Source organism: Entamoeba invadens, assembly GCF_000330505.1.
Source record: "Entamoeba invadens IP1 unplaced genomic scaffold scaff_1105074726711, whole genome shotgun sequence".
NCBI lineage: Eukaryota > Evosea > Mastigamoebida > Endamoebidae > Entamoeba > Entamoeba invadens.
Window position 1 is genome coordinate 1158049 of NW_004443648.1, and position 24569 is coordinate 1182617.

At 35.0% G+C, this 24569-nt stretch overlaps 9 protein-coding genes across 9 annotated transcripts; 2 read left to right on the top strand and 7 right to left on the bottom strand.

Moving 5' to 3' along the window:
- Window positions 1–16: 16 nt before the first annotated feature.
- EIN_061170 (phospholipid-transporting ATPase, putative) lies at window positions 17–3763 on the bottom strand (the record flags this gene model as incomplete). The annotated part of the gene is made up of 4 exons (XM_004260275.1): window positions 17–1408; window positions 1539–1547; window positions 1629–2466; window positions 2523–3763. The coding sequence occupies 4 exons, from the start codon at window positions 3761–3763 to the stop codon at window positions 17–19; spliced, it is 3480 nt and encodes a 1159-aa protein (XP_004260323.1).
- Window positions 3764–5368: 1605 nt separating this feature from the next.
- Window positions 5369–6307, bottom strand: EIN_061180 (hypothetical protein; the record flags this gene model as incomplete). The annotated part of the gene is made up of 1 exon (XM_004260276.1): window positions 5369–6307. The coding sequence occupies one exon, from the start codon at window positions 6305–6307 to the stop codon at window positions 5369–5371; it is 939 nt and encodes a 312-aa protein (XP_004260324.1).
- Window positions 6308–6542: 235 nt separating this feature from the next.
- On the bottom strand, window positions 6543–13045 carry EIN_061190 (protein serine/threonine kinase, putative; the record flags this gene model as incomplete). The annotated part of the gene is made up of 2 exons (XM_004260277.1): window positions 6543–12490; window positions 12550–13045. The coding sequence occupies 2 exons, from the start codon at window positions 13043–13045 to the stop codon at window positions 6543–6545; spliced, it is 6444 nt and encodes a 2147-aa protein (XP_004260325.1).
- A 2255-nt stretch (window positions 13046–15300) lies between these two features.
- EIN_061200 (hypothetical protein) lies at window positions 15301–16501 on the top strand (the record flags this gene model as incomplete). The annotated part of the gene is made up of 3 exons (XM_004260278.1): window positions 15301–15884; window positions 15967–16095; window positions 16150–16501. The coding sequence occupies 3 exons, from the start codon at window positions 15301–15303 to the stop codon at window positions 16499–16501; spliced, it is 1065 nt and encodes a 354-aa protein (XP_004260326.1).
- Window positions 16502–17573: 1072 nt separating this feature from the next.
- EIN_061210 (hypothetical protein) lies at window positions 17574–18917 on the top strand (the record flags this gene model as incomplete). Its single annotated transcript, XM_004260279.1, has 2 exons — window positions 17574–18157; window positions 18449–18917. The coding sequence occupies 2 exons, from the start codon at window positions 17574–17576 to the stop codon at window positions 18915–18917; spliced, it is 1053 nt and encodes a 350-aa protein (XP_004260327.1).
- A 127-nt stretch (window positions 18918–19044) lies between these two features.
- On the bottom strand, window positions 19045–20304 carry EIN_061220 (hypothetical protein; the record flags this gene model as incomplete). Its single annotated transcript, XM_004260280.1, has 1 exon — window positions 19045–20304. One exon carries the CDS (start codon window positions 20302–20304, stop codon window positions 19045–19047), a length of 1260 nt encoding a protein of 419 aa, XP_004260328.1.
- Window positions 20305–20542: 238 nt separating this feature from the next.
- Window positions 20543–22424, bottom strand: EIN_061230 (DEAD box ATP-dependent RNA helicase, putative; the record flags this gene model as incomplete). Its single annotated transcript, XM_004260281.1, has 2 exons — window positions 20543–22226; window positions 22282–22424. The coding sequence occupies 2 exons, from the start codon at window positions 22422–22424 to the stop codon at window positions 20543–20545; spliced, it is 1827 nt and encodes a 608-aa protein (XP_004260329.1).
- A 196-nt stretch (window positions 22425–22620) lies between these two features.
- Window positions 22621–23439, bottom strand: EIN_061240 (hypothetical protein; the record flags this gene model as incomplete). Its single annotated transcript, XM_004260282.1, has 1 exon — window positions 22621–23439. One exon carries the CDS (start codon window positions 23437–23439, stop codon window positions 22621–22623), a length of 819 nt encoding a protein of 272 aa, XP_004260330.1.
- Window positions 23440–23561: 122 nt separating this feature from the next.
- On the bottom strand, window positions 23562–24526 carry EIN_061250 (hypothetical protein; the record flags this gene model as incomplete). The annotated part of the gene is made up of 2 exons (XM_004260283.1): window positions 23562–24452; window positions 24506–24526. The coding sequence occupies 2 exons, from the start codon at window positions 24524–24526 to the stop codon at window positions 23562–23564; spliced, it is 912 nt and encodes a 303-aa protein (XP_004260331.1).
- Window positions 24527–24569: the final 43 nt, after the last annotated feature.

The window sequence follows — 24569 nt, forward strand, 5'->3', positions numbered from 1 at the left end:
AGCAAACAAAGGTAAATTAATTGTCGTGTTGTTCGTCGATGACTGCGAGTTCTTTTGGGACCTGTGGTAATTTGTTGAAGAGAGGCCTTGACTTGGAGAGTTCGCTGTAGTACTCGTGGGCCTCTTCCGTTCCTTCAATAACGATTTTTCGGTCTTTGCCATAGCCTTCGAACCGCTTTTTGTTGTAAATTTCCTGGAGAATCATGTAGTAGTTTGGAGCGAAGTACCGCATGCACATCAGTCTGATGATGTTTGGAGCGACTCCGACGACAGACGAGAAGAACGTGAGGAAATAGAAATAAGGTTGAGCGAGGACAGCGGAGAACACGAAACGTGAGAGGTCTCGATTTGAAAGACCTGGGAAGTAAGCGATGAGGAGCACGAAGAGGATAAAAAGGAGGAATGAAATGACAAAGGAGAACACGGTCCACCAGTTCCACGTTTTGACTTGTGTCATTAAGGTGAAAAAGACCATGAAAAAGCCTGAGAAGGTGATGTACATTGAAACGACAGCCCATCCCCCAGGGATCCCATTCTTTGCAAAAATGTCTGTTTGCCCTATAATGAAGTGATATTCAAAGACGATGACTAAACTCTGCCATATCCCTTGTTGTAACCAATCTAAGAAACTCCAAATGGACATTCGACTTCCTAATAATATTCTTCTGTGTACTTCTGGGTTGTCTTTGATCACTTGATAAGGAAGATCCCTGTCAGTACACGCGACGAAAATGGGGGGAAGTGAAGTGATAAAGATGTTGAAGAAAGTCATTGTGTAATCGTCGTACATTGACATCCCGGAATACCCCGAGAAGAACGAGTACCAGAAAAGAATTAAAAAGAACGACGAGTTCTTGTAGAAACACATTTTAATGAGCGTCACATTCCGTAAGAGACTCTGCCGACCATGAAACATAATCAACTTCGCGACATGTCGGAATTTACGAAGAGCATAATCACTCGCTCGGGCAGCTTGTGTCCCTTCTTTGCCAAACAACCCAACACCAATATCTCCTTCATTGATCATGGCAACGTCATTGGCACCATCACCAATGGTTAACACAACTTTTTTGGTAGCTCTCTTCACAGTTTGCGCAATCATCGCCTTTTGTTTGGGTGTCACACGACTGCATATCACGACATCACTGGAAATGGCAACTTTCGAAAATAACGGAAGCGCATGCTCCATCATTATGTGCAACGCACCAGCTTCAAAGACACACCCAATCTTTTTAGTCGTGTTCTCAATCTTCCACGCTTCTTTCTTCTCATTAATCTCTTTATATACTTCTTCTAACCGATTTAATATAAATTCCTCTTTGTTCTCAACCTCATCGCCCGCATTCCGTATTTTGAAGAGTTCAGTGTCTTGCGTGACCAAATTGCATGAAAGTCCGATATTAATAGCCTACCTATTATTCCCTGTTATTGTAATAATAATATTACTATTATAATTATAGTATTTCGTAGTATACTATATATACTATATATACTATATAATATATTATACGATTTATTCTTTTATTTGAGTAACAAACTGTTTCAACCTACTTGTAAGTATCTCTCTAAGTACATTTAAAGTGATGAAAAGAACTTGATAGATCCGTATAGTTGTAAAAACAACAAACTTTATCTCCAGTAATCATCCAGACTTTAATACCACCACGTATCAAGAACTCAATCGTTTCTGGAACGCCGTCTTGTAATTTGTCCTCTATCGCTGTCATCCCAACGAGCTTAAGATTGGTCTCTAACTCGTCTTGTAAGACAGAAACCTTCTCTTCACGGTTCTCTAACGTGTTTTCAGCAGTCACATACCGCGCTTTCCACTCGTCGTACTTCTCCTTTTCTAACACCTTTTTGGTGACTAACAACGTACGCAAACCAACTTCACTGCATGAATTGAGGTGGTCTGTTGTTGGAACGAAATTGTCTTCTTTATCCATCCGAGCAGCAATTATCGAATCCGCTCCTTTAGTGTACAACACGATTTCTCCGGAAGGCGTTTCCAAGACAACACTTTGTCTCTTCCGGTCCGAGTTGAATGAGAACACGTCGAGGATTTTGTACTCGAGTATTTTTCCAAATAACGAGACGGTCATTGTTGTTTGTGTTCTCTTGAAAAAGACTACCCCGCACTCCAAGGCATGATCACACAAAGCAATTTCGTCTGGGGATTGTGACTGATACATCATCTTGTCACCTTCTATTTTTGGTCTTGCCTCATTACACAACGCAAGTGCCAACAAATAATCTTCGATTTGTGTTGCATGCTTCACATCGACATTTTCTCTCATCGCGATTTTGGTGTCCGTCTCCACGTGGCCATTTAATATGTTTTGAATCAAGTCTTCAAACATTTTTGGGTTCTCGACGGTGTAATGGGCTTTGTATTTAGTCATCAGATCTTTCCCGTCGATCAATTCGCCATCAACCGATGCCTTTTTGAAGCGCATCATATTTTCTCTGTGTGTTAATACCTTTTTCATTAGGTTTTTTCTTATTCAATGCCACAAACAAACGTTAAAGTCCCTGTTTTATCAGACAAGACATACTCGACAAGTGACAACTCATCATTCAAAATTGATGTTTTCGCTTGCATGGTATTCACAACGATCTTCCCTTCATCGTCAAGAGTATACACATGGAAATCAGTGTCGCTCTCCATGAACATCGTTTGAATGAATTTGGCAACTTCAAGAGATACGGCACACGAGATGGGAATTAAGTATGACATCAACCCAAAATACCTGAAAAAGGTCTTCACAACGTACGTCCCGATGTTCACTGTTTTCAGGTCCAAATACCACGAGTCCCTTCCAACGTAATTGACATACCATCCACTCAACCCGGCAGCAATCGCGACTATTATTATTTTAAAGACAAAGATCCCAAAGACAAATTGATTCATTCGCGAATCAGTGTGTGCAAATTTCGTCCGTAATTTGGGCTGATTTAATGCGAGTTTGGTGTGAATACCACAGTGCACAACAAGGGCAATCGCCTTCTCTGTATCTTTCACGACAGACCCGCCAATCAACAAGTTGTTACTTCCAACGGGAACATCTTTGTTTTGTCCGTCCAGATCCAAGTGGAACGTCGCGTTATATTCATTAAAGTATTCGCTTGGAGGATTACAATAAAGTGTTCCTCTCAATTGAATTGGGTCTTTTCCCACAATCTCTTTTGGTACAAAGACTTCCTTTAAATTTGTCTCTCCGTCGAGTGCTGCTGTTTGTACAAAGACAACGCCGTCTTCATTTGTTGAAGAGAGTGGAATACAGTCTGCCGGTATTCTATCATTGGTATGGAGTTCGACCAAAGTGCCGGTTCTTACTTTAGCGGACGTTGTTTCAAGAGTGCTGCCATCGTTTAAGTTAATCGCTGTGTACTTCTGATTATTAAATCCTCTGTCAGCAAGCCACCGTCGGATGTCTTCTATGATCTCTTTAATAGCAGAAATGCAGAGGACAAAGATCAAAGGGAAAACATTTGTAACAGGATTAGTAGCGGAGATTTGTGGGATCAAAGAGATGATGGCGACGAGTAAGAAATAGATGTTTGTGACATGTTTGAATTGATTATATAAGAAGACAAAGATGAAAGAAAAGATCGAGTACTTCGTCGTCGAGACTTTGTTGCCCGGAAACTTTTTGTTCTTTTTCTCGTCATATAAGTAAATTGGAGGTAGTGGGGTCTTCCGGACATCTTTGGGTTTCAAACATGGAAAGACATGAAAGAAGAGTGTTGAGAGCCATCCCATGTTGATATGAAAGTGGTTATTCAGTTATTCTTGTTTCATTGTTTTCCCATTTTCGACGCATTTTTTTAGTGGAGAAGTGAGGAACATGTCTCTTAGTTTTGAGAGGGGCTTACTTCATAATTATTTGGGAAAATACCCAATGAATTACTCAATTTCAAAGTGTTCTTAGCCTTTCAATAAAAATACCGAAAAAATTGGTATTATAATTAGTTACGAGTGTTACACTTTTCTCTCAAAAATGTGTTTTCCTTTTTTTTATAAGAAAGTTAAATCGTTTCGTTACAAAATAATTAAAACTACAGAAAGTCACTCAATTTTTGGGATATCAAATTGTTCAGAACAATAATCAATTTTAACAAAATTTATCCAGGTCTTTTTTCTCTAACCTTTTAATTCCCAAAAACTAAAAAAGAGGACGTTTTTCTTATTAGTTTATTAATTATAATTATAGTTGTGTTTTTTAGTAAAACGGACCGAGAAAAAGTTTTCAATGTGTTTTTGTGGATTTTTGTTTGAAGTTCAAATAATAACTTACTTGTTCCTCAATACTTTTTGAATCTTTTCCCTAATAATAAATTTAAAACATTTTTTAGTATTTATTAATAACATTTCGTTTTTGTAGTATTTGGAATGATAAAATAGCTAATTTTTGATTATAAAAAAACTTCTTGTGTTTGTTAAATTTTTTAGTTCATTTATAATTTGTTAATAATTCTTTTGTCAAAAAATTATCAAAAAAAAAGCAAATAACATTTACAATAACAAAAAAATAAAATGTAAACCTAAACAGTGTATAGTAAAAATATAATAAAAAACTATACTAATATAAAAAAAAGAAGAAAGGACGGACAGACAAACAGACAACACAACTCACCTACTTACTCTTTCTTTGGCTGTTTGTTTGTGATTTCGACGCAGTGGACCTCCTTTGGGATAGCCTTTTTGATCTCCTCAGCCTTAGCCTTGTCAGTGCAGACATATGTGTAAAGGTACTGTGAACCTCTGACCTTGAATTTGATGTTGTCACCGTTGGTCTTGATTCTGACGGCACGGATGCTTGAGTTCTTGAAGAGCTTCAAGAGTGCTTTAATATCTTTGACCTGCTTTGGCTATCCATTAGTCGTTTTTATACAGTGATGTAACTACAAACCATAAGGAACCGATGGACATTCGAGTTTCACAGCAACAAGGTTTTCTTTTTACTACTTTTTATATTTTATAGCTTTTTTATTATTATATATTAATTCGTTTTTTATTAGTAATTTTATAGTTTTTAATTGGTTAATTATAATTATTAATTCGGTTTAGTTTAATCTTTTTATATTGGTAATAATTTTGATTAATTGAAATGTACTATAATTGATAATACATCTTGTTTTATAATAAAACAAGGGAAATTATCATTGTTTTATACATTAAAAACGTTCAACATAAAAAGTACATTTAGAGTTTTTTTCAAAAGTAGTTTCAGTTTAAATGAACAATTTACAATTTTTGGTTTCACAAGAAAAAAGAACAATGAATAGTAATTTAATAGTTTCGAAACCATTTTTATATAGTAAATAGCAATGCTTCTTTTTGATATAATAATTCGACTATTTGCACTTAGAAGAAGTCGATGAACTGTGTGTAAGTGATTGTATGTTTTGTTTTAAAGGCGTCCATTACAATGGATTTTTTCTGTGAAGGGAGTTTGACGGTATTCATCAACAGAAGTAACTCATCTCCATCGAGTTCGCCATTAGAATTGTTATCGATAAGTCTAAACATAGCCTCGTAGAGCATTGGATTAGTCAGAAAAGTACTTCCCGACGACACGTCTTTCAGGAGTTCTACGATGAACCCAAATTGATTCACTCGCACTTTTTGGGACTTTGTTGAAGACACCAAAATGGACACCAAAAAGTCGATCGCATTTTTAGTTTCACACCCTCGTGGAAATAACAACTCGACGATATGTCCTTGCATCTCTTTCGCATCAATAAAGCCCCGTTTTTCTTTGTCAATTTTCTTAAAAAGAGTCTTGTACTTAGCTTCCAGATGCATGAAGAGAATTTCAGGCTTAATCGAGATGCATAGAAATTCAAATTCAGTGAGTTCGGTGTTCGGCCCTTTTGTCGTGCAATAGTTCTTTATATCAACAAACATGTCTTTATAACCAAACATCGTTGTGTTCGAGTACTCCAGCTTAGATATCGAATGCGTCACTTCTGAGCAACATACGGTCCCATTCATGTCACTGTCGATCGCTCTAAAGATCTCAATGAACAACACAACAATCAAATCCGCCTTGATCTTAACAAATCCTTTATCGCAGCATTTGTCATAACAAAACATGAAATGGTTGAATTCCTCATAACTCAAAAACCCGTCATTGTCCAAGTCGCATAATTGGAAAAAAAATTCCATACAGTCGGTAGTGGCCATATCACTATTTCCAACCAAGGGGAGGATTTTCGATGTGACTTCTTCAAGACTTAATTTTTTCGAATCGGTCACATCCATCACACTAAAAGCTAACTTCGTCGCAAATGTGAAACTCATTGTGTATTTTTATAGTTCTTTTATTTAGTCGATTCTATTCTCAGGCGTCTGTGTTTTTATTTAACGAGCTATTTTTATATTGCTTGAAATTAATTAACGACTATTTTTATTCAATAATGGTGTTATTAATAGTGTCTTATGGATTTAAATTAACGAGTTGTTTATTATTCATAAAAAAAGCTCGTTAATTGTTAAATTTGATGTGTAAATTAGAACTCTCAGTTCAATAAATGAATTACTTCAGTTTCTCTTGTTGGTACATCTTGTTCAGTTCAAAGACGAGTTTTTCGGTGGTCAGCCTCTTACTTGAATACTGTTTCCAACAGTCACAAATGACTTCATATATATCGACTCTCATTCCTTTGACGATTTCCGGGCGTTGTCCACTCGTCACGAAATTTGCGATATCCCACGCGTGTTTGAATTTCCCTTTAGGGAATGCTGGCCCCCATTTGACTATTTCAAACATCGAAACTGCGTATGAATAAATATCGGCAGGGAATTTATAGTGTCTCTTATCAAGGACTTCGGGCGACATGTAATTTGGTGTTCCCACGCCTTTAGTGAAAGTCATGTTCGTGTAAATAGCATTGATATTTCTTGACGACCCGAAATCAGTCAGCTTTGCATTAACGAGGACGTCTTCATGAATTGAAGTGACCAAGAAATTGTCTGGTTTGATGTCTCTGTGTAAGATGCCATTTTCGTGTAAATACAAAATCCCTTTTGCGCCATCCAACAAGAATTTCAGAGTCATCGAGTAACTCAGAATCTTTGTGGGATATCTCTTCATCAAGTCTTTAATACTCCCGTGTTGACAATATTCGTTGACCATACATATTTTATTTGGTATCATCACAGCTCCATAGAAGTGAACTAAATAGTCACTTCGGAATTTGTCTAACATCGAGACTTCCTTAAAGAACTCTTCCAATTCTTTTGTTGTGGCACATCCAACTTTCATCTTCTTAATTGCAACTTCTTTGTCTCTGAATGTCCCTTTATAGACGATTCCAAATGAACCTTCCCCAATTTTGTTCTTCTCTTTTAACTCGTCATAGTCAAGACGAGTCGTTATTGTTGTTTTCACCTTCAAACTGATCAACACGTCGAACTGCTTCCCTTTTTGAAGGTCCAATACAACCAACGCTATTCTCTCGTGTAAAGAACATGTACACAATGGGCGAATAAACACTTCAAATTCAACGGCCTTCCCTTTCTTCAGAGTTATGAGTTGCGGATTTGTTCGAATTTCATATTTGTCTGTTGCGTTCTTCGTCGATAATTGTATCTTTAACGACTTGGAAGACTTGTTTCCTACACAGAGCAAATCACGAGACTCAATTTCAACGGGTATAACAGACTCAACACGATCAACTAAGAAGTTTAATTCGCGCTTGTTGGCAATCAAGCCACACTCACTATTTAACAACACAAAATTCACATTTGAATGACTGATATCAAATTCACACACCGTACGCTCCTTCATCTTCTTGTATTGATGCTTCCTGATGAAGAAAATAATGACAAAGAGCCCAAACATGATCATAATAATCAATATGAAAACTAATGATATCGGTAGACCAAGCGCTAACCCTAAATTGGTGTATTGAAGGCACTCCGTTCCTTTATTTGACACTCTATAATTGTATCCTTCACACGAAGTACACTTGTTATTTTCCACTGTAAGGCAACGTGGAATTGTTGTGTATAACACACACTGATGTATCGATACTAAGACGTGATCAGGTACACATGAAATGCAATTATTTTGTGAAGTACACGACGCACACGGTGAAGTGCATTGAATGCAGTCTCTGAAGGAGTCTAAATAATATCCATCAACACATTTCGTGCACCCCAATCTGTCACCAGCCTCACAATTCTTTAAAGTTGAGTTATGAATGCACTCTATACCACTCGGAGAGTCTTTTTGATAATACCCCTTTTCGTAATTACATGACAAACAAGTCGAAGTGGTTCGAGAACATGAACTACACTTAACATCACATATATAACACGACTTCTCTTGCCACAAATACCCCGTTTGACACACGGCACACCCACCAGTCGGGAAAAATGTTCTGCACACATCTTTTAATTTACCAATTGGAGTGCACGTGTTATTTTTCGAATTGAGGAAAGACCCATAGTAACAGGAAATACACTGCTTAGAAGCGTTCACACACTTCGCACAATTGCCATCACACTTTTCACATTTTTGTGAGTTTATGTAAAACCCATTTTCACAAGAAATACACCCAGACCGATACATCACATCACAATGTTCTATTTTGGCATCCTTGGTACAAACAAAGGCCCCATCAGACATTCCAAGCAACAATGAAGGTTGACATAATTTGCACTTCCCACTAATTTCATGTTGACAATCTTTTGTGGTTGTTGCTACACACTCGTTGGTGTTTCCCATATAAAATCCATCATCACACAATTCGCACCGATTCGTCTTTGTATTTTTAGTAAGACATTTGGCATCGGACTGTGAAAGACACTTGTTGTTGACTAAAACGTATTCCGTGGCACATAAAGTGCAAACCTGGTTGGTTGAACACAGTAAACAATTATCAGAACATCCTGAGCATTTTCCTTTTGTTAAGTAATGTTTTTGTTTGCACTTCAAGCACGTGTTGTTGACTTTCTTGTCGCATTGTGAGTCATCTTCGCATGTACCATTATAATCATTTGTTTCGTTTAAACACACTTTACACTGATTAAGTATGTTACACTCAACACAATTACAATTTGAACATGTCGGTGGATTTGATGTGTCAAGTGAAAATCCTTTGGCACAAGCATAACATTTCCCCTTTTTAAATTCGTTTGTTTTACAATTGTTTTTTTCAGCTTTTGCAGACCTTGTAATTGGCTTTGGAGGTAATATTTCAGGGACTTGATGATAAGGTTGGCATTCATTTTTTTCATTATAAAATGAACATTTGTTGGTTCGTTGCAAAGAAGAACAATTTGTTCCTTTTGTGAGGTAATTTGTGCATGACTCACAACCAACATCGGGTTTCTGGTCTAAACAAAAGTCCATATTTTGGAGTGCAACACAGGTGTTGTTTCGAAGAGCAAAACCTTTGGAACATTTCACACATAAAGGAGTGTTTTCTGGGGACAGAAAACACGACGAACAACCCGTGCCACATGCAATGCAATTTGAATCATCATCAACTTCATTCGGGCAGAATTCACACGTTTTTGTAGACGAACCATGACGATATCCGGTACCTGTTACACATGATTTGCACTGTAATTTTGTGACATCAAAGTGTGAAGTCGTTGATGTGTAATTACAGCTGTGACAATTTGCTATTTGACGACTGCATAGTCTTGCACTTGTTTCAGAAGATTTATATTCATTTTTGTTCAGATTAACACATACACCATCTTTGACATATGACCCAAGATTGCACTTGATACATTTGAAGACATCACTTGATGTTAAACATTCGAGACAGTCAGTGCCGTTTCCATTTGTATCACACTTGGCACATTTCCCTTCTTTTGTAAGATAATAAGTCGAGTCTGTACATTCGTCACATGTATTGGATGTTGTTGAACACGTTTTACAATTTGGTTGTGAACATTTTTGACATTGGTTGTTGATTAATGAGTATCCACTCGTACAACTGAGACATTTCGTTTTATCAGAACAAGTGGAACAATGTTCAAGAGATGAAGAACACTTTTGGCAATTATCACTCTCATTGTAATATCCTTCTTGACATTTGGTACATTTATTTTTGTTCACTTCATATACAAGACACCCCTTTACAGAATTCTTTTCACATTGATCTTTTCCATTAAGATGATAACCTAACCCACAAAGCAAACATGTGTCTGCTTGACTTGAACCACTTTCTTTGGTCATGTTACAATAAATACAATCAGCCAAATGACATCCGTTACAAATTCCATCTTTCAAAGTCCCTTCACTACACTTTGTGCATTTTGAAGATGTTTGTTCACATTCCGTGCAGTTCCCCAACATCTTACATTCAAAACAGTCTCCATTTGAGTTGAGGTAATTGCCACTTTTACATTTGGTGCATTGTTGTGTGTTACACTCTTCACATTTATTACCAAAAGTTGAACATATGGAGCAGCTCCCATCTTTAGGATAATACCCGACTTCACATTCTAAACATTCTTTCTTCACCGTAGACACTTTATTGCAATTGTCAATATCATTAGGATGGCATTTTCCGTTTTCTAAGTAGTTATCTTTTTCACACATAAAACAATACCCACTTGCATCACATTTTTCACAATGATTCTGAGAACAAGGAATACACTTACCTTCTTTTAAATAGTGGTTTTCAGAACAAGTTGTACATTTAAATTGGCTTTCACAAATTGTACACCTTCCCTGAGTTATTTCAATACAAGGTCTGCACACATCACCCGAATTGAAACCATATCCATTTTTACAAATAGAGCATCTGTAAACCGAGTGATCGCATATCTCACAATGCTTAAAATGCTTTTTACAATCAACACATTCATATTGTTTATTGAATGTATACTCACTATCACACTCAGCACAATGTCCATCAGTTCTACAATACGCACAATTTGGATTTTTTTTGTGACATTCAACACAAAACAAACCAGATGTATTGACCACACTGTAGTAGTAATTTTGACACTTCCAACACTCTTTCTCAGAGTTGCTACACTCCCCACACCCTTCAATTGTATCACAACTGAAACATTTATTGTTATCCAAGTAATATCCGTTTTCACATTCAATGCATTTACTCTCGTCGTTGCATGTGTTACATCGTGGAATGGCACTGTTGCACCTAAAGCACTTTCCATTATCCAAAAAATACATTGAATTACATGTAAAACACTCCTCTAAATCTCCTCGACATTGTAAACACCCTTCTATAGAAGAACATGGTCGACAATCATGTGTTTCTGTATCCAAAAAGTACCCTTCTGAACACAAAGTACATTTTTCTTCACATTCTAAGCAATGGTCGGTTTTTGTGGAACATATTTTACAAATTGATTTATTTGTAACATCTATGAAATGTGTTTTATCGCATTGGAGACAAGTCACATCTTTGTTGTTACACAAATAACACCCTTCTATATCACAATTCCTACAACCCCCTGATGACAACGTGTTGTTGGTGTAACACTCTATGCAGACTCCGGTTGTACTACACGTTGTACAATTGGTAACAAGACATAAGGTACATATTTTTGTTGCTTCAGACAAATAAAATCCCGAAGAGCATGAAGTGCAATGAATTCCATCAGTTGTCAAACACCCAATTTGCTTATCTTTGTTGATACAGATGCCATTTAATACAAAGTAATCAATTTCACACTTCAAACAATTCTTTTCCTTACTTGAAACACAATTTGGAATTTTGATGCAATAATCAGAATCAAGGAAATACCCATCTTTGCATTCAGTGCATATACGAGCACTTTCACCAGCAAGTAACACGTTGATACAATTTTGACACCCATCTATGGTACTGCATTTTCGACACATTTTCTCTGGGAAGTATCCCATACGACACGCACCACATATTGGATCACCAGAAGATGAAGTTGTGCAACTTTGACAGTTTGAAATGTACATTGGACATGTCTTACATATTCCCCCATCTTTATATACAGTCGTGTTACATGTCTCACATTTATTTGAAACTGCTTTGAGGCAGTTAATGTCCTTTGCACTGACGCAGACGTCTTCTTTGATCTGAATGTCCTTACATGGAATGCTTTGTTCATTTGTTATACACTCCGCACCATACAAATAATATCCTGAAATACAAGACGTGCAATATCCACTTTGTGAAGATTTACAAGTCGAAGGTGTTGTCACACAATTTCCAGAATTGTCGAATATCAAATGGTCTTTACAACTGATGCATTTGCCTTGATAACACCCCTCACTACCACACGTGTCATCACACTTAACACACGAAGAGCCATTTGCATAATACCCTTTGGCACATAATAAACACTTTGTAACAGCATTTTCATCAGCACAACGAAGACAGTTCCCAATCTTCTCTTGACATGAAACACATTTGTGGTCTGATGATAAAAATGAATTTTCTAAACAACTTGAACACCTCTCCTTTGTACATTCTTTGCATTTCCGTGTTGAACAGTCAAGACACTTTGAGGCGTCTAAATAATAGTGACTGGAACATGTTGTGCAAACTGCTTTACTGGAACATTTTAAACACCCTTTAGCACACCCTTTAAATGAGTCACTTCGTCTTCTTTTGAATTAAATCGATAAAATAACAAACGCTCACACATCCCATTTAAAAAGTAGTATTTTGTATCTTCACACTTTGTGCATTTGAAGTTGTCACAATTGACACAGCCTTCCCATCGTTCGTTACAATGTACACAAGTGTTGTCAAGTAGAGTCCTTGTATTCCCAATACATGTAATGCATTGGTCCTCAATACACGTTTCACAGTTTGGTATATGAACAGAGCACTTTTCACATTTTAATGACGAAGAAGACAAAAAGTACTTTGTTGCACAAGAACTGCATTTGTTGTCTGAACACAGTAAACACCCTTCCGAAAAATCGGAACACTTTTGTGTGTTACGATTTACTATTTGATACCCATCTTGACATTGTTGACATCCATCGTTATAATTACACAATGTGCAACCTTCCCCAAATGTATTTTGACATTCTAGTTTGTGAGTTATTGCTTTTTTCATTATAATTAAATAGTATTATATTATATTATATTATATTATATTATATTATATTATATTATATTATATTATATTATATTATATTATATTATATTATATTATAATAGTATTATTATATGAAGCTATTAAATCATTCATTAATAAATAGAACAATTCAATCTTTGTTTGTGTCGTTGTTCATACAAATTAAAAAACAACTCAGTGTTGTCTTTGTTGAAATATAAAAGATAATTTTTATTTACAAACTTTCACATGGAGAACTACTTCCTCCGTTCTTAAGATAATATCCAGTTATACACCCATCACATTTTGATACGCCATGATAACAATTGGTACACCCAAAATCACAAGCTTATAATTATTTCTAATAGTCTTTTCTTTGTTGTGTAAAAAGTAAAGAAAGAACAAACGGGCACATTTATAATTAACTGCAGAACACCCACGATAACAACTTAAACACCCACCGATAATTGGAAGACGGCAAGAACAGTCTCCAAGAGAATATGAAAGAAATAGAATAAGAAGAATGACTTCTTTCATCAACAATATTTTATTTCTTATTAGTTCACTGACATTATAGGCACAAAACACACTTTTATGCGAAACAAATTGTGTTTCATTCAAAGAAGGACTTTGTCTTCCTTTTCGAGGTTATATCATTACTTTTTAGTCGAAGTGTTGAGGAAAAGAAAGTGTTGATATTGATTTTATTAAATAATTATTGTTTTACTATATTTTTTAAGTCTTTTGGTTTATCAACTTTTTCGAATAGTTTTGTTTTCTTCAGTATAAGTAATTATTAAAATAAACTATATCATATAATAATAATAAAATTGTTATTTTGATCTAGTAAATTAATAATAATAAATTAGTTACTGTATTTTTTTTTAATTTAAAAGTCATAATTGTTTAAAATATCTAAAAATTACAATTTACTAACTTATTTCAAATGAGTTATGAAAAGTTATTAAAATTATTCAATTTACAATTTTATTTTAATATTAATAATGTTGATTTTTTTTAAATTGTAAAATAATAATTCGAAAAAAACATCAATAACAAATTTTCAAAATTGGTAATTATAGTTATTATTAACAAAAAATAAAATCATACAAAATATATTTATTATTAAATTATTTTTTATTATAATTCCAATTATTTGTTATTTTTTACCAAATCACAGAAGATCTTGTTTCAATTATTTTTTGTTAATTATTAATTTTTAACTATTTATAGTTTAATTACCAATTATTTATTATTTCACTTTAGATTTCATTTATTTAAAAAATTTGTTAGTTTTATTTAAAAACCTTTTTTTCTTTTTTATTCAATTTATCATAAAAAAATTGCTTTTGTAGTAAAATAATATATTAAGTGATTATTAAACATTATTATATTAATTAATAATATAGTTTAATAAATAAATTGTAATATTAATGATATTTCATAATAAAAAAATTATTAATTGTATATCAGAGGCCTTTGTCTTGAAGTTTAAAAAGACGCGTGTAAACATTAACTCTTATAAAATGCCGAACCCCCAAAGTTCCGACTGAAAGTCACCTATAATAAATAAAAAAACGAATTGTAATATCAAAACTGCCTGAAAAATTGTGGAAAATCACCAAAAACAAAGTTAAAAGAAAAAGGTTTGTGACAATAATAAATAATTTACTATTAATATTTATTATTATTTTTGAAAAAATATCTTAGCTTTTTTTTAGTAAAAAAGACCAGATTATAAATACTTTACTTAAGTTTTTAGTATACCTAAATACTTAAATGCAAAAATACATTCGAGAACTTTAAAAAAAAGCTTTTTCAATCTCTTTTCTTCTCACAAATTACCCACTTTTTTGCAATAATACGATTAAAAAAAACTCAATAATATTAACCAAAAAATGCTGACATCAACAGACCAATCAGCATATTTGATTTTATGGTAAAAATGTTATAATTTTCAACACAATAAAGGCAATTCAAATCATATATTGTCCATTTGATGAAATGGGGGATCATTTTTGAGTCATTACTTTTCAATCGTTTTAAAAATACTTCTTTACATTCCACGATGACTATCTAATAGTCGGGAAAACACCCAATAAAGTGCAACTCATTTCACAGGAAAATCTTGTGGAAAAACCTCTAGTCATATCAGAATGATTTAATGGTACAATAATAATACTTTGATTAATAAATATAGTAACCCAAGACAAAGTCAGAGCCGTGAACTGAAAATTTTAATTGGTGCGCATATTATGTCAGTCAAGCTCAGTGAATTAGTCTCTCATTTAATAACGGATAGCCGCAACGACCCTTCGGAAGTTGAGATGCAGACGATAGTGAATGCAGTTGAGCGGGTGGCTGGTGCCGATATAGTGTTACGTCTTCAGATCGAACAGAAAATGAGAAACTACACAAAGAAAATTGTTCCTGACAACGAGATCATTAACTGTTTGACACTTACTAACTTTGTTGTACAGAACTCGCCGACTTTTCGAACACAAGTCTGTGAGTTATCATTCGTTGGGCTTCTCCAACAAGTCGGGAAGATGAAGAAACTCCACAATGAGACAAACGACGTTGAGGACAAGGTGAGAGAGTTAATTGCAGTGTGGGGGACGTTTTATCCGTGTGAGTTGTCGGAGTACAACGTGTTATATCAAAAATACTGTGCGCGAAAAATCATCAATCCACACACACAACCAACGACATTTTTACCATCACAAATCATTCAGTTAATTCCTCACGTGGAGCATAACTTAAGAAATATTTCGAGAGCTCTAGAGACGGGGTATGGTGATCTTGACAATATCTATATGTATGCATTCAAGATATCGAAGTTTGTCTTATGATTATATCCATTTATATATTGATATATCAATATATCAATTTATCTTCATAACTGAATATTAACAATATAGAAAATATGAACAATCGTGTTCGAAGTGTCTCGGAGACAAAGGAAGGTATGACCCAGACAGTTTTGCGGAGTGTGTAGCTATCGGAAAACGGCTGGCGGAGGCTTTAAAACAATTGAAGACGATGATAGAGTTTGTGATTCAAGATACATCGAGACGTAATAATGCATTAATACTAACTACAAGCAAACCGGCTGGTGTTGTCAGGAAGCAAAAAGGTTTAAGAGATGATAAACAAGAACCCCGAGCAATTGTAAACAAGTTAATGAAGCCAAAGGCACAAATTGACTTTACAATGCCCACACAGAAGAACTCAATGGCGACGAAAGTGCAAATGAAAAAGCACGTGGGTGGGATGTTAGTATCGCACAGCTATGTTATCCCAGAAGTTGGGCTGAAAGAGAAACAAACACCACTTGTAAGAGACGAAGTCGACTTCCAGACAAGGTCGTCACCGTTTGCGGTTCCAACGTGTACATCAACAATGAACAACAATGCCCAGTCGCCCGACGTCTTTGCTTTTGACGAGGACTTATGAATAGAGAACATTTTCCACCATCTTGTGTTATTCACTTTTTTAGTTACTTTAATGGTTGTTTTTACCATAAATATAATCATATTATTTATAGTTATTTATAATAAATTTTAGTTGTTTTTTTTAATTGAATTAACTAAAAATATACTATTTATTAATAATACATGGATAGTTTTAATTTGGTAGTTTAATTTATTATATATTATAACATTTTTTTATATTGGAAATAAAGGGTTTCAAGAAGGGAAAAAACGTTGAGGTTTGAAGAAAAGTTTTCTAACATTGATGTTTAAGACCTTAGGACTTTTTAGTCAGAATGAAATGAAAATCAAGAAGAAAGAGGGACTTTAATTTTCATTTCTGTGCCGAATAAATACAATAATTATCGCCATAATTTCCCGAACAATACAATTTTTTAATAGCAAATTAAAATTAATTTTTGTCAAATTTTGTTTGACAAAACAAGAACCCAAAAACCTTTTTTATCAATTGTTTTTGATTGTTTTTAAGGGAGTTACTTTCTAATAAACGGGCTAATAGTATCCCTTTATGTTTACACAAATTATAGTTGTGTCAACTTTGTTTAAAACTGTTAAAAAAAGTCATTCACATTCGGCATATTTTTAATAATAATTTATTAATATAATTCTTTGAATAGCTTTTTTTAGCTTGAAACGATAAAATGCCATAATATGCCGTTACCGAAATAATTAAAAACGATAATATCAGTTTGTTGGTGAAAAAAAACAGAAAATGCGCAAGTAAAAAAAGATAAGAAACTTTTTTATAACAAATGATTTTGATGTTAAAAAACGGGAAAATTCCTTAATTTACAACCAGTTACAAATATCCAATGTTCATCGCCAAATAAACCCGGAAGTGAATTTTCCTCTTTTCGGGGAGGCAAAATTCCCAAGAAAACAATAGAGGGTTAGCATGCCAAAGATAGAAATAAACCATTTTGATAGATAACGAAAGTAATAATGAAACTATAAACAATATCCACCGAATTTTTTACTCGAAATTCCGGGCTTTATTTGAGCTCAACTGTAAAATCTGTTGCGTCAGGAAATCAATGTCGATCAAGTTGAGTGAGTTAGTGTTTAATATTGTTTCGGACATCTACAGTTCGCCGAGTGAGAAAGACATGCAGATGATAGCAAATGTAGTTGAGAAGATTGAGTCTGCTGATGTCGCCTTTCGCTCACAAGTTGAGGAGCGGATGGAGAAGTTTATGAACAAGAAAATCACTTCTCAGGAGATGATGAACACATTGGTCCTCACAAATTATGTCGTCCAATACTCGCAAGTCTTCAGAACACAAGCCTGTGAGTTATCCTTTGTGAAACTTCTTCAACAGATTGGAAAGATGAAAAAGAGGTATGACCAAGCCGAAGAACTTGAGTTGAAAGTCAGAGAGTTAATAGCAGTATGGGGGTCCTTTTACCCCAATGAAATGAATGAGTACGCCGTCTTGTATAAAAAGTACTGTTCACTTCATGTGATTAACTCACTGAACCAACCAACGACTTTCTTACCACCAGAGATCACTAAATTGATTCCTCACGTCGAACACAATTTAAGAAACATTACTAAGGCTCTTGAAAACGGTGCCGGTGATTTACAAGCAATTCACAACAGAGCAGATAAAATCAGAGTGTTTGTTTTTACTATACTTGACATGTTTACTTTCATCATCTTACTCTTATTTATCGTTTTAATGGACTTTAAAACACTTAAATTTGACTACTACTGAGGAAGTGTATTCTTTCAAGTATTATTTAGCACACTTAAGACCACTTTTATAATAAACTATAAATATTATTCTTAATACTATTAACTTATTATTATTACTATAAAGAACTATATACGATTAATTATATCTTTCTTTTAATAATGTGGCTAAGTGTGCTGTTTATTTTGTTAACACGATAATAAACTGACCACGAGAAAGTTCCAAAAACAACTGGAGAAGTGCGTCAAGTTGTCTTCACGGTACGATGAGACTGAGATGAAAAATGCCATTTCGATTGGAAATCGGTTATCTGAATATATCAAGAGCTTAGACGAGGAGATCCAAAGCATTTCAATGTCAATGAAGAGCAAAGCAGTCTATGGGTCGGTCCAAGAAAACAAAATCATTCGCCCACAACCAGTTAAAATTTCATTGACTTTACTGCCACCACCTAGCCCATCACCAAAGGCCAGAAACCTTGTCAGAAGAAAATGTGACATGTCGCCTTGCTCATTGACATCTGCAGAGAACTCATTTGAAGATTTGTTATCCCCTTCGCCCACGATAACACCCACATTTAACGACGAAGTGAGAGACGTTAAGGATAACCAGAACGTCTTTGTCTTCGATGAAGAAATTGTCTCAGAGAAAGAAAAGCCCGGCCCCGTCATGTCGTATCTTTGACGGCGTTTCAAGTGGGTTTGGGTTCAAAGGCGGTTTTAATTCAATTTTTAGTTCGTTGGTATTAATTTCAAGATACTTCAAAACTGAAAAAAAGTTGATTCAATATTGTTTTATTACTCGATCAGAGTCAAATGGTCGAAGTGGCATTGACTTCAGTATCTTGTTGATAAGTGATTGAACTTAACTTTGGGCAACAAGAAAAGCAGTTCTTTCCCAGTGTGACATTTGTGTTGGGTAAGTTAACGACAGAAAGTTCTGAACATTTGGCAAAGCACTCTTTTCCAATCGATGAGACTCCTTGAATCGAGGTGAGTTGCACTAATTTGTCTGTTGAAATTGATGAATGTCGTGTAATTGTTTTTATACTACTTTTGAAGAATACTTCAGATAGGTGAGAACACCCAGAAAAGGCATTATCTCCAACCTGTTGAACAGACTCTGGAATTTCAATTGTATACAACCCACATAAGGAAAAGCAATTTTCTTTTATTGCAACGACATTGGTCGGAATTTTAATATCATGAAGACTGCTACACCCACGAAAACAGAAATTTGGAAGCACTTTGATACCCTTTGGGATGTTCACTGATGTCATAGAAGTGCACCCAATGAAGCAATAATTTCCAATAAACCTTATTGTGTCTGGCAGAGTAATTTGTTTTAATTTAAAGCACATATAGAAACAATCGTTGTCTAACATTTTTAAGTATTTCGGTAACACAACTTCACTCAGAACTTTACAATCACAAAAACAAAATTTTCTGAGAATGGTCAACGTATCTGGTAGTGTTATAGACAAAAGGTTCTCGCACTTGTAAAATGCTTTTGACCCAAGCTCACGCAAATATGGTGGCAAATTAATCGAAGCCATAGTGTTGTAGATAAAAATTGAATCACCCAAATATGTTATTTGTTTTGGAATTGAGATTGGTTTCTCTTCATTAGGCACTCCATTTAAAGCAGTTATTTTGGGAAGAGGTTCAAGTTTTGAAAGTTGTTCAGTTAAACTTTTTTTATTGAATATGTCTAATATAACACACTTAAAAACGTAGTTTGAGGTTTTGAATTTTTGAGTGATAGAATATGAAACATTGTACCAAAACACAACACGGAAAAACTCTTTCTTTTGTTCAATTCTATATGATGTATCACATGTAGAAGGCACAACTGAGTTGCCAAAAGACTCTTCATTTTGGTGCCATAAATTAAGTGTTTCAATAGATGGGAAGTATTTAATAGTTCTCGTGTTCAATGGAATTGGGTTAAAATGGAATTTTGACATAGTGCCTTGAAACTTTTTACAAACACTTTCGAGTGAAACAAAGTCTTGAAAATAACGGAAGTACTTTGATACAATCATCACATGATAACTGTCCAATTTTTTCATTATTTTATGTATTACAAGTTTTCAACACTCTAAATAGTATTTAGTAAATACCCCACATCAAGTAATTTATAATTATTTCAATGCTTTTAATGTGTTAAATAATAGAATTAAGTGTTATATAAATGGTTCTAATTATAACATTGGATCAAATTATGCTTCACTAATGTTTTTATTACTAAAAGTAATCCAACAGTTTATTTTAAAGATCAAATTGTACAAAAATTGACTCAAAATTCAATCATTTTTTCTGTGGTCTTCTCTTCGACGGGAGCCCAGAATCAAATTCAGACATCTTCCTCATCCCTTCCTTTTTCACTTGGAATCGACTGTTCTTTTCTTTCTCAAGGAAACCTTCATTCTTTCTCAGTACATTCATCACATTAGTTGGCGTATCTCTGATACCAAAACTTTTACATATATGACCTATATGAAGCTTTTTAATATTAAATACACTTCGAAGCTCAGAACGATGTGTCATGTATGACCTCAGATGCGCTTGATAACTCTTCACAGCAAGTTCTTTCAATTCTTTGTGCTCAACAAGAGCTTGTTCGATCTTCAGTTGCATTTCATGGACTCTTGAAATCATCGCTTTCTTCCCGCCACTATACGAAAGAGCCTTTTCAACAGTCTCGGACTTCATCTCGTCGATTTTAACACCAGCCTTACGAAGCATTTCAATATACTCCACCTCACTCTCAAGTAAGAAGAGAAGTGCATTCCCTTCTCTCCCAAACCGCGCTGTTCTTCCAGAACGATGAATATACTCGGAAGTCTCTCCTGGTGGGTCGTACTGTAAAATCCAGTCAACGCCTTTCAAATCGACACCACGCGCAATGACATCCGTCGTCAATAAAATTCCTTTGTCAGACTTTACAAAGCTCTTCAATCCATCAGACCGTTCTACTGAAGTTAAGTCTCCATGAAGTCTGAAAAGGTTAGTGTCTTGGAACAAAGTTGTGTCGTTCAAGAACTTCAGTTCCGAGAAGAGTGCGTAGTGATAATTCACTGATGGGATACATGAGAAGAAGACGATGACTTTGCACTGTGAAGATTTCCCCAACAGTGTTCTGAGTGTTGCTATTAAATAGACCAATCGATTTTTGTCTTTGACAGTGATATAATATTGTTTGAGTGACGATGGAAGAGTTAATGTTTGTTCTTCGGCGATATCCGCATTTTTGTTTTTAATTTTTTCCATTTTTGCTTTCTTGTCGAGTTTCGCTGGTTTTTCGACTTGTTTTTCTGATTGTTTTTCTATTGGTTTCTCAGTCTTTTCTATTTTCTCCACTTGTTCGGGTTCTTCAACATTTTCTTTTATTTTCTTTGGTTCTTCTTTGTCTTCCTTCTTCCCAAATTTCTCATCCATTTTGGCCTTTTTTCGATCTTTTGCATTCTCTCGAGCATCCCCATCAATGAAGACATGATTATTTAAGGCTATACTGGCTAGCTTTTGTACATTATCAGAGAGGGTGGCAGATACTAAAATTGTTTGTCTCTCCTTATTTAAACGTTCAATGATCTGTAAGACACTTTCTTCAAACCCTGCATCTAACACACGATCGGCTTCATCTAAGATGAGAAACTCAACTTTATCGAGTTTTAAATTTTGAGTCGATTTAATGTGGTCGAGGAGTCTTCCTGGTGTGCCTACAAGCAAGTTACACCCTTTCCTTATTCGCGCCTTTTCCTTCTTCTTCGAGTCTCCACCAACCACAATTGTTGGGACAAACCCGATCATCGATGTTGTTAATACAGTTAAGACTTCGAAGACTTGTTGTGTCAATTCTCTTGTTGGTGTCATGATCAATGCAAAGATCCCATCCGTTCGTTTAATGTTTGGGTGGTTCTCCAAGATTTTTGTAATAACTGGCAACAAGTACGCAAGTGTTTTTCCACTTCCCGTCTGTGCTTTAAGCAAACTATCTGTCACTTGAATTCTTCGACTCGTTGTCGTGTCATTTCTATGAAACAAACCAATCGGCTCCCTCCAATATTTTCGGAATAGACGCATATTGGGCGTGTGAATAGTTCGTAACAGCTAATTTATTTTTACACGTTTCCACAACGTATTTGTTGATTGGAAGAGACTCGAGAAGGTGTCTTGACAAGACTGTCATGTCTAACCTACACAGTTCTTCCTCAAAGGGTTTTTCTTTCAATAACATTTTCTATACATTTATAATATATCTACTATAATTATAAATTAAAATTGCTTGAAAGACTGTATATTTTGATAATAAATTAATAGTTTTTTATACTAAAAAATATTCTATAAATAACAGACACAGAGCTATATTTATAGAAAGATAGGGCTTATTCGCTTTTAGTCTGGACGGAGTCCATTTCAGACTCTTGTATGGTAGAATTTTCAGTCTCGTTAGTTGCCACATCGAGAGAGACGTTTTCTATTCTTGTGCTGATTTGTTTGTTGACGTAGTGTAAGAACACAAAGAGCCCTAAAAATGTGACAAATCCAACAAAGAGAACAACAAAGACTTGTAAGAGGACATACCACGTTGTGTTGTCGTCTCCCACAAAGACTTGAATGAATGGGTCAAACAACGACCCGATGTATGCGTAGAACACACTTAGTAATATCGAAACCCCCAAAACGGATAATAAGTTAGAGATGTAATTGATCTTAGTGAAGCAATACACTGCACTTCCAATATCAATTTTAGGGGATGCAACAGTCAACACAACGTATATGAAACCTTCTGTCTGTGAATACTTACAGAAGTCGAGGTGTACTCGGAGCATCAAAAGTCTGATTTTAGAGCAGACTAGAGTGATGACAAAGGCACAGAAGATGCCAAGTACACTCCCAACGATATTTGAGAGTGACCCAAATCCAAATCCTATGATATACCCCGTCACCATTTGTATTGGAAGAAGTGGGAGACAGAGTATTATAGTCAGGAAGTTAAGCACAAAAGAGATTGGAAAGGAAACACTGAGTCGATACTTTGTCTTCAGTGCGTCGACGGTAGTACTCACACCTTCACTCATAGTGGGTACTCCTAAAACAATACCACCAATAACTACTGTGATTAGAAATGTTGTGATCACAAGAAATGTCCGTTTGAGTAACGGTTTAATGAAAATGTGTGGTGCAAAGGGGTGTTCTTTCATTTATCTTTTTGAGTTCTTTTCTCTTCAATTTATAATACATTAAGTCTTTGGTGTTATTAGTAGTATTAAGCTATTCTGTGAGTCTTTCTGATCACTTTTATAACTACTAATCCACTCATCAATTACTCATTCTCCTCTTTCGGTACTTTCCGTGGTCTTCCTCGCTTTCTCTTTGGCTTCTCTTCAATAAGTTGAGAAGACAATTTCTGTATTTTCTCAACTGGCTTTCGAATGGGCTTTAGATCACTTCTTTGTGTTTTTGAGTCTTCCAGTTTCTCCTTTTTAACAGTGACTAACATCTCTTTATTTTCGTTCTGTTTAAGTTTAAAGTCCTTTTTCTTCTTAGGAGGTATTTGTTTCACGATTTCGCACTGTGAAGGAAGTTGCTGGTAATGTCGAGTGAGTTCGACAAGAGGCTTCGAATTGGGAGTTTGAATGTCTTCTTGTTCAGAAAAATTTGATCGTTTTGTGTGTGTTTTGTTTCTTTTTAAATTGTTTTGAGGACTTATTTGTGGCTTCTTATCGTCTTTTATTTGCTTTGTAGGTTTTTGAATAATTTCTTCAATTGAAGAAGATGTAGATGTGGACACTTCAAAGTTTTCCTTTTCTTTGTTGATATGACAATTTGTGTTCTCCGATTCATCCGAATATTCCAAACTCTCTTCCGATGACCCACAGTCATAAATATTTAAAGGAAGGTCTTCACTGTTTGAAGATTCATTTGTGGTCTTAAATTCACTCTTCTCGACACTCTCGAGTGTCTGCTCAAACTTCTCCAAGTCCTCCCTTTTCTTCTCTTTTGTAAAACCCTCTGGTAATCCATTTAAGGCATCTTCTTTGATTTTTACGCCTTGTTCCAATTGATGTTTTCTTATTCGTGACGACCGTCTAACATGAGGTGGTGTCTTTTCGTTTGACAAACTAATGTCTAATTTACATTCTTTACAGTACATTGAGTCCCTTAAAAAGTCGCGGACGGTGAGTAGTTTCCCACATCGCGCACATTTCTTTTCCTTTGTGTTAACTTTTATTATTAATACAAAAATTAAAAAAGTGTCGAACAAACAATTGGACAGATGTCTGACATCTCCTCACTTGTTGTTTCTTGTTATGTTTTATAGTAAAAACTC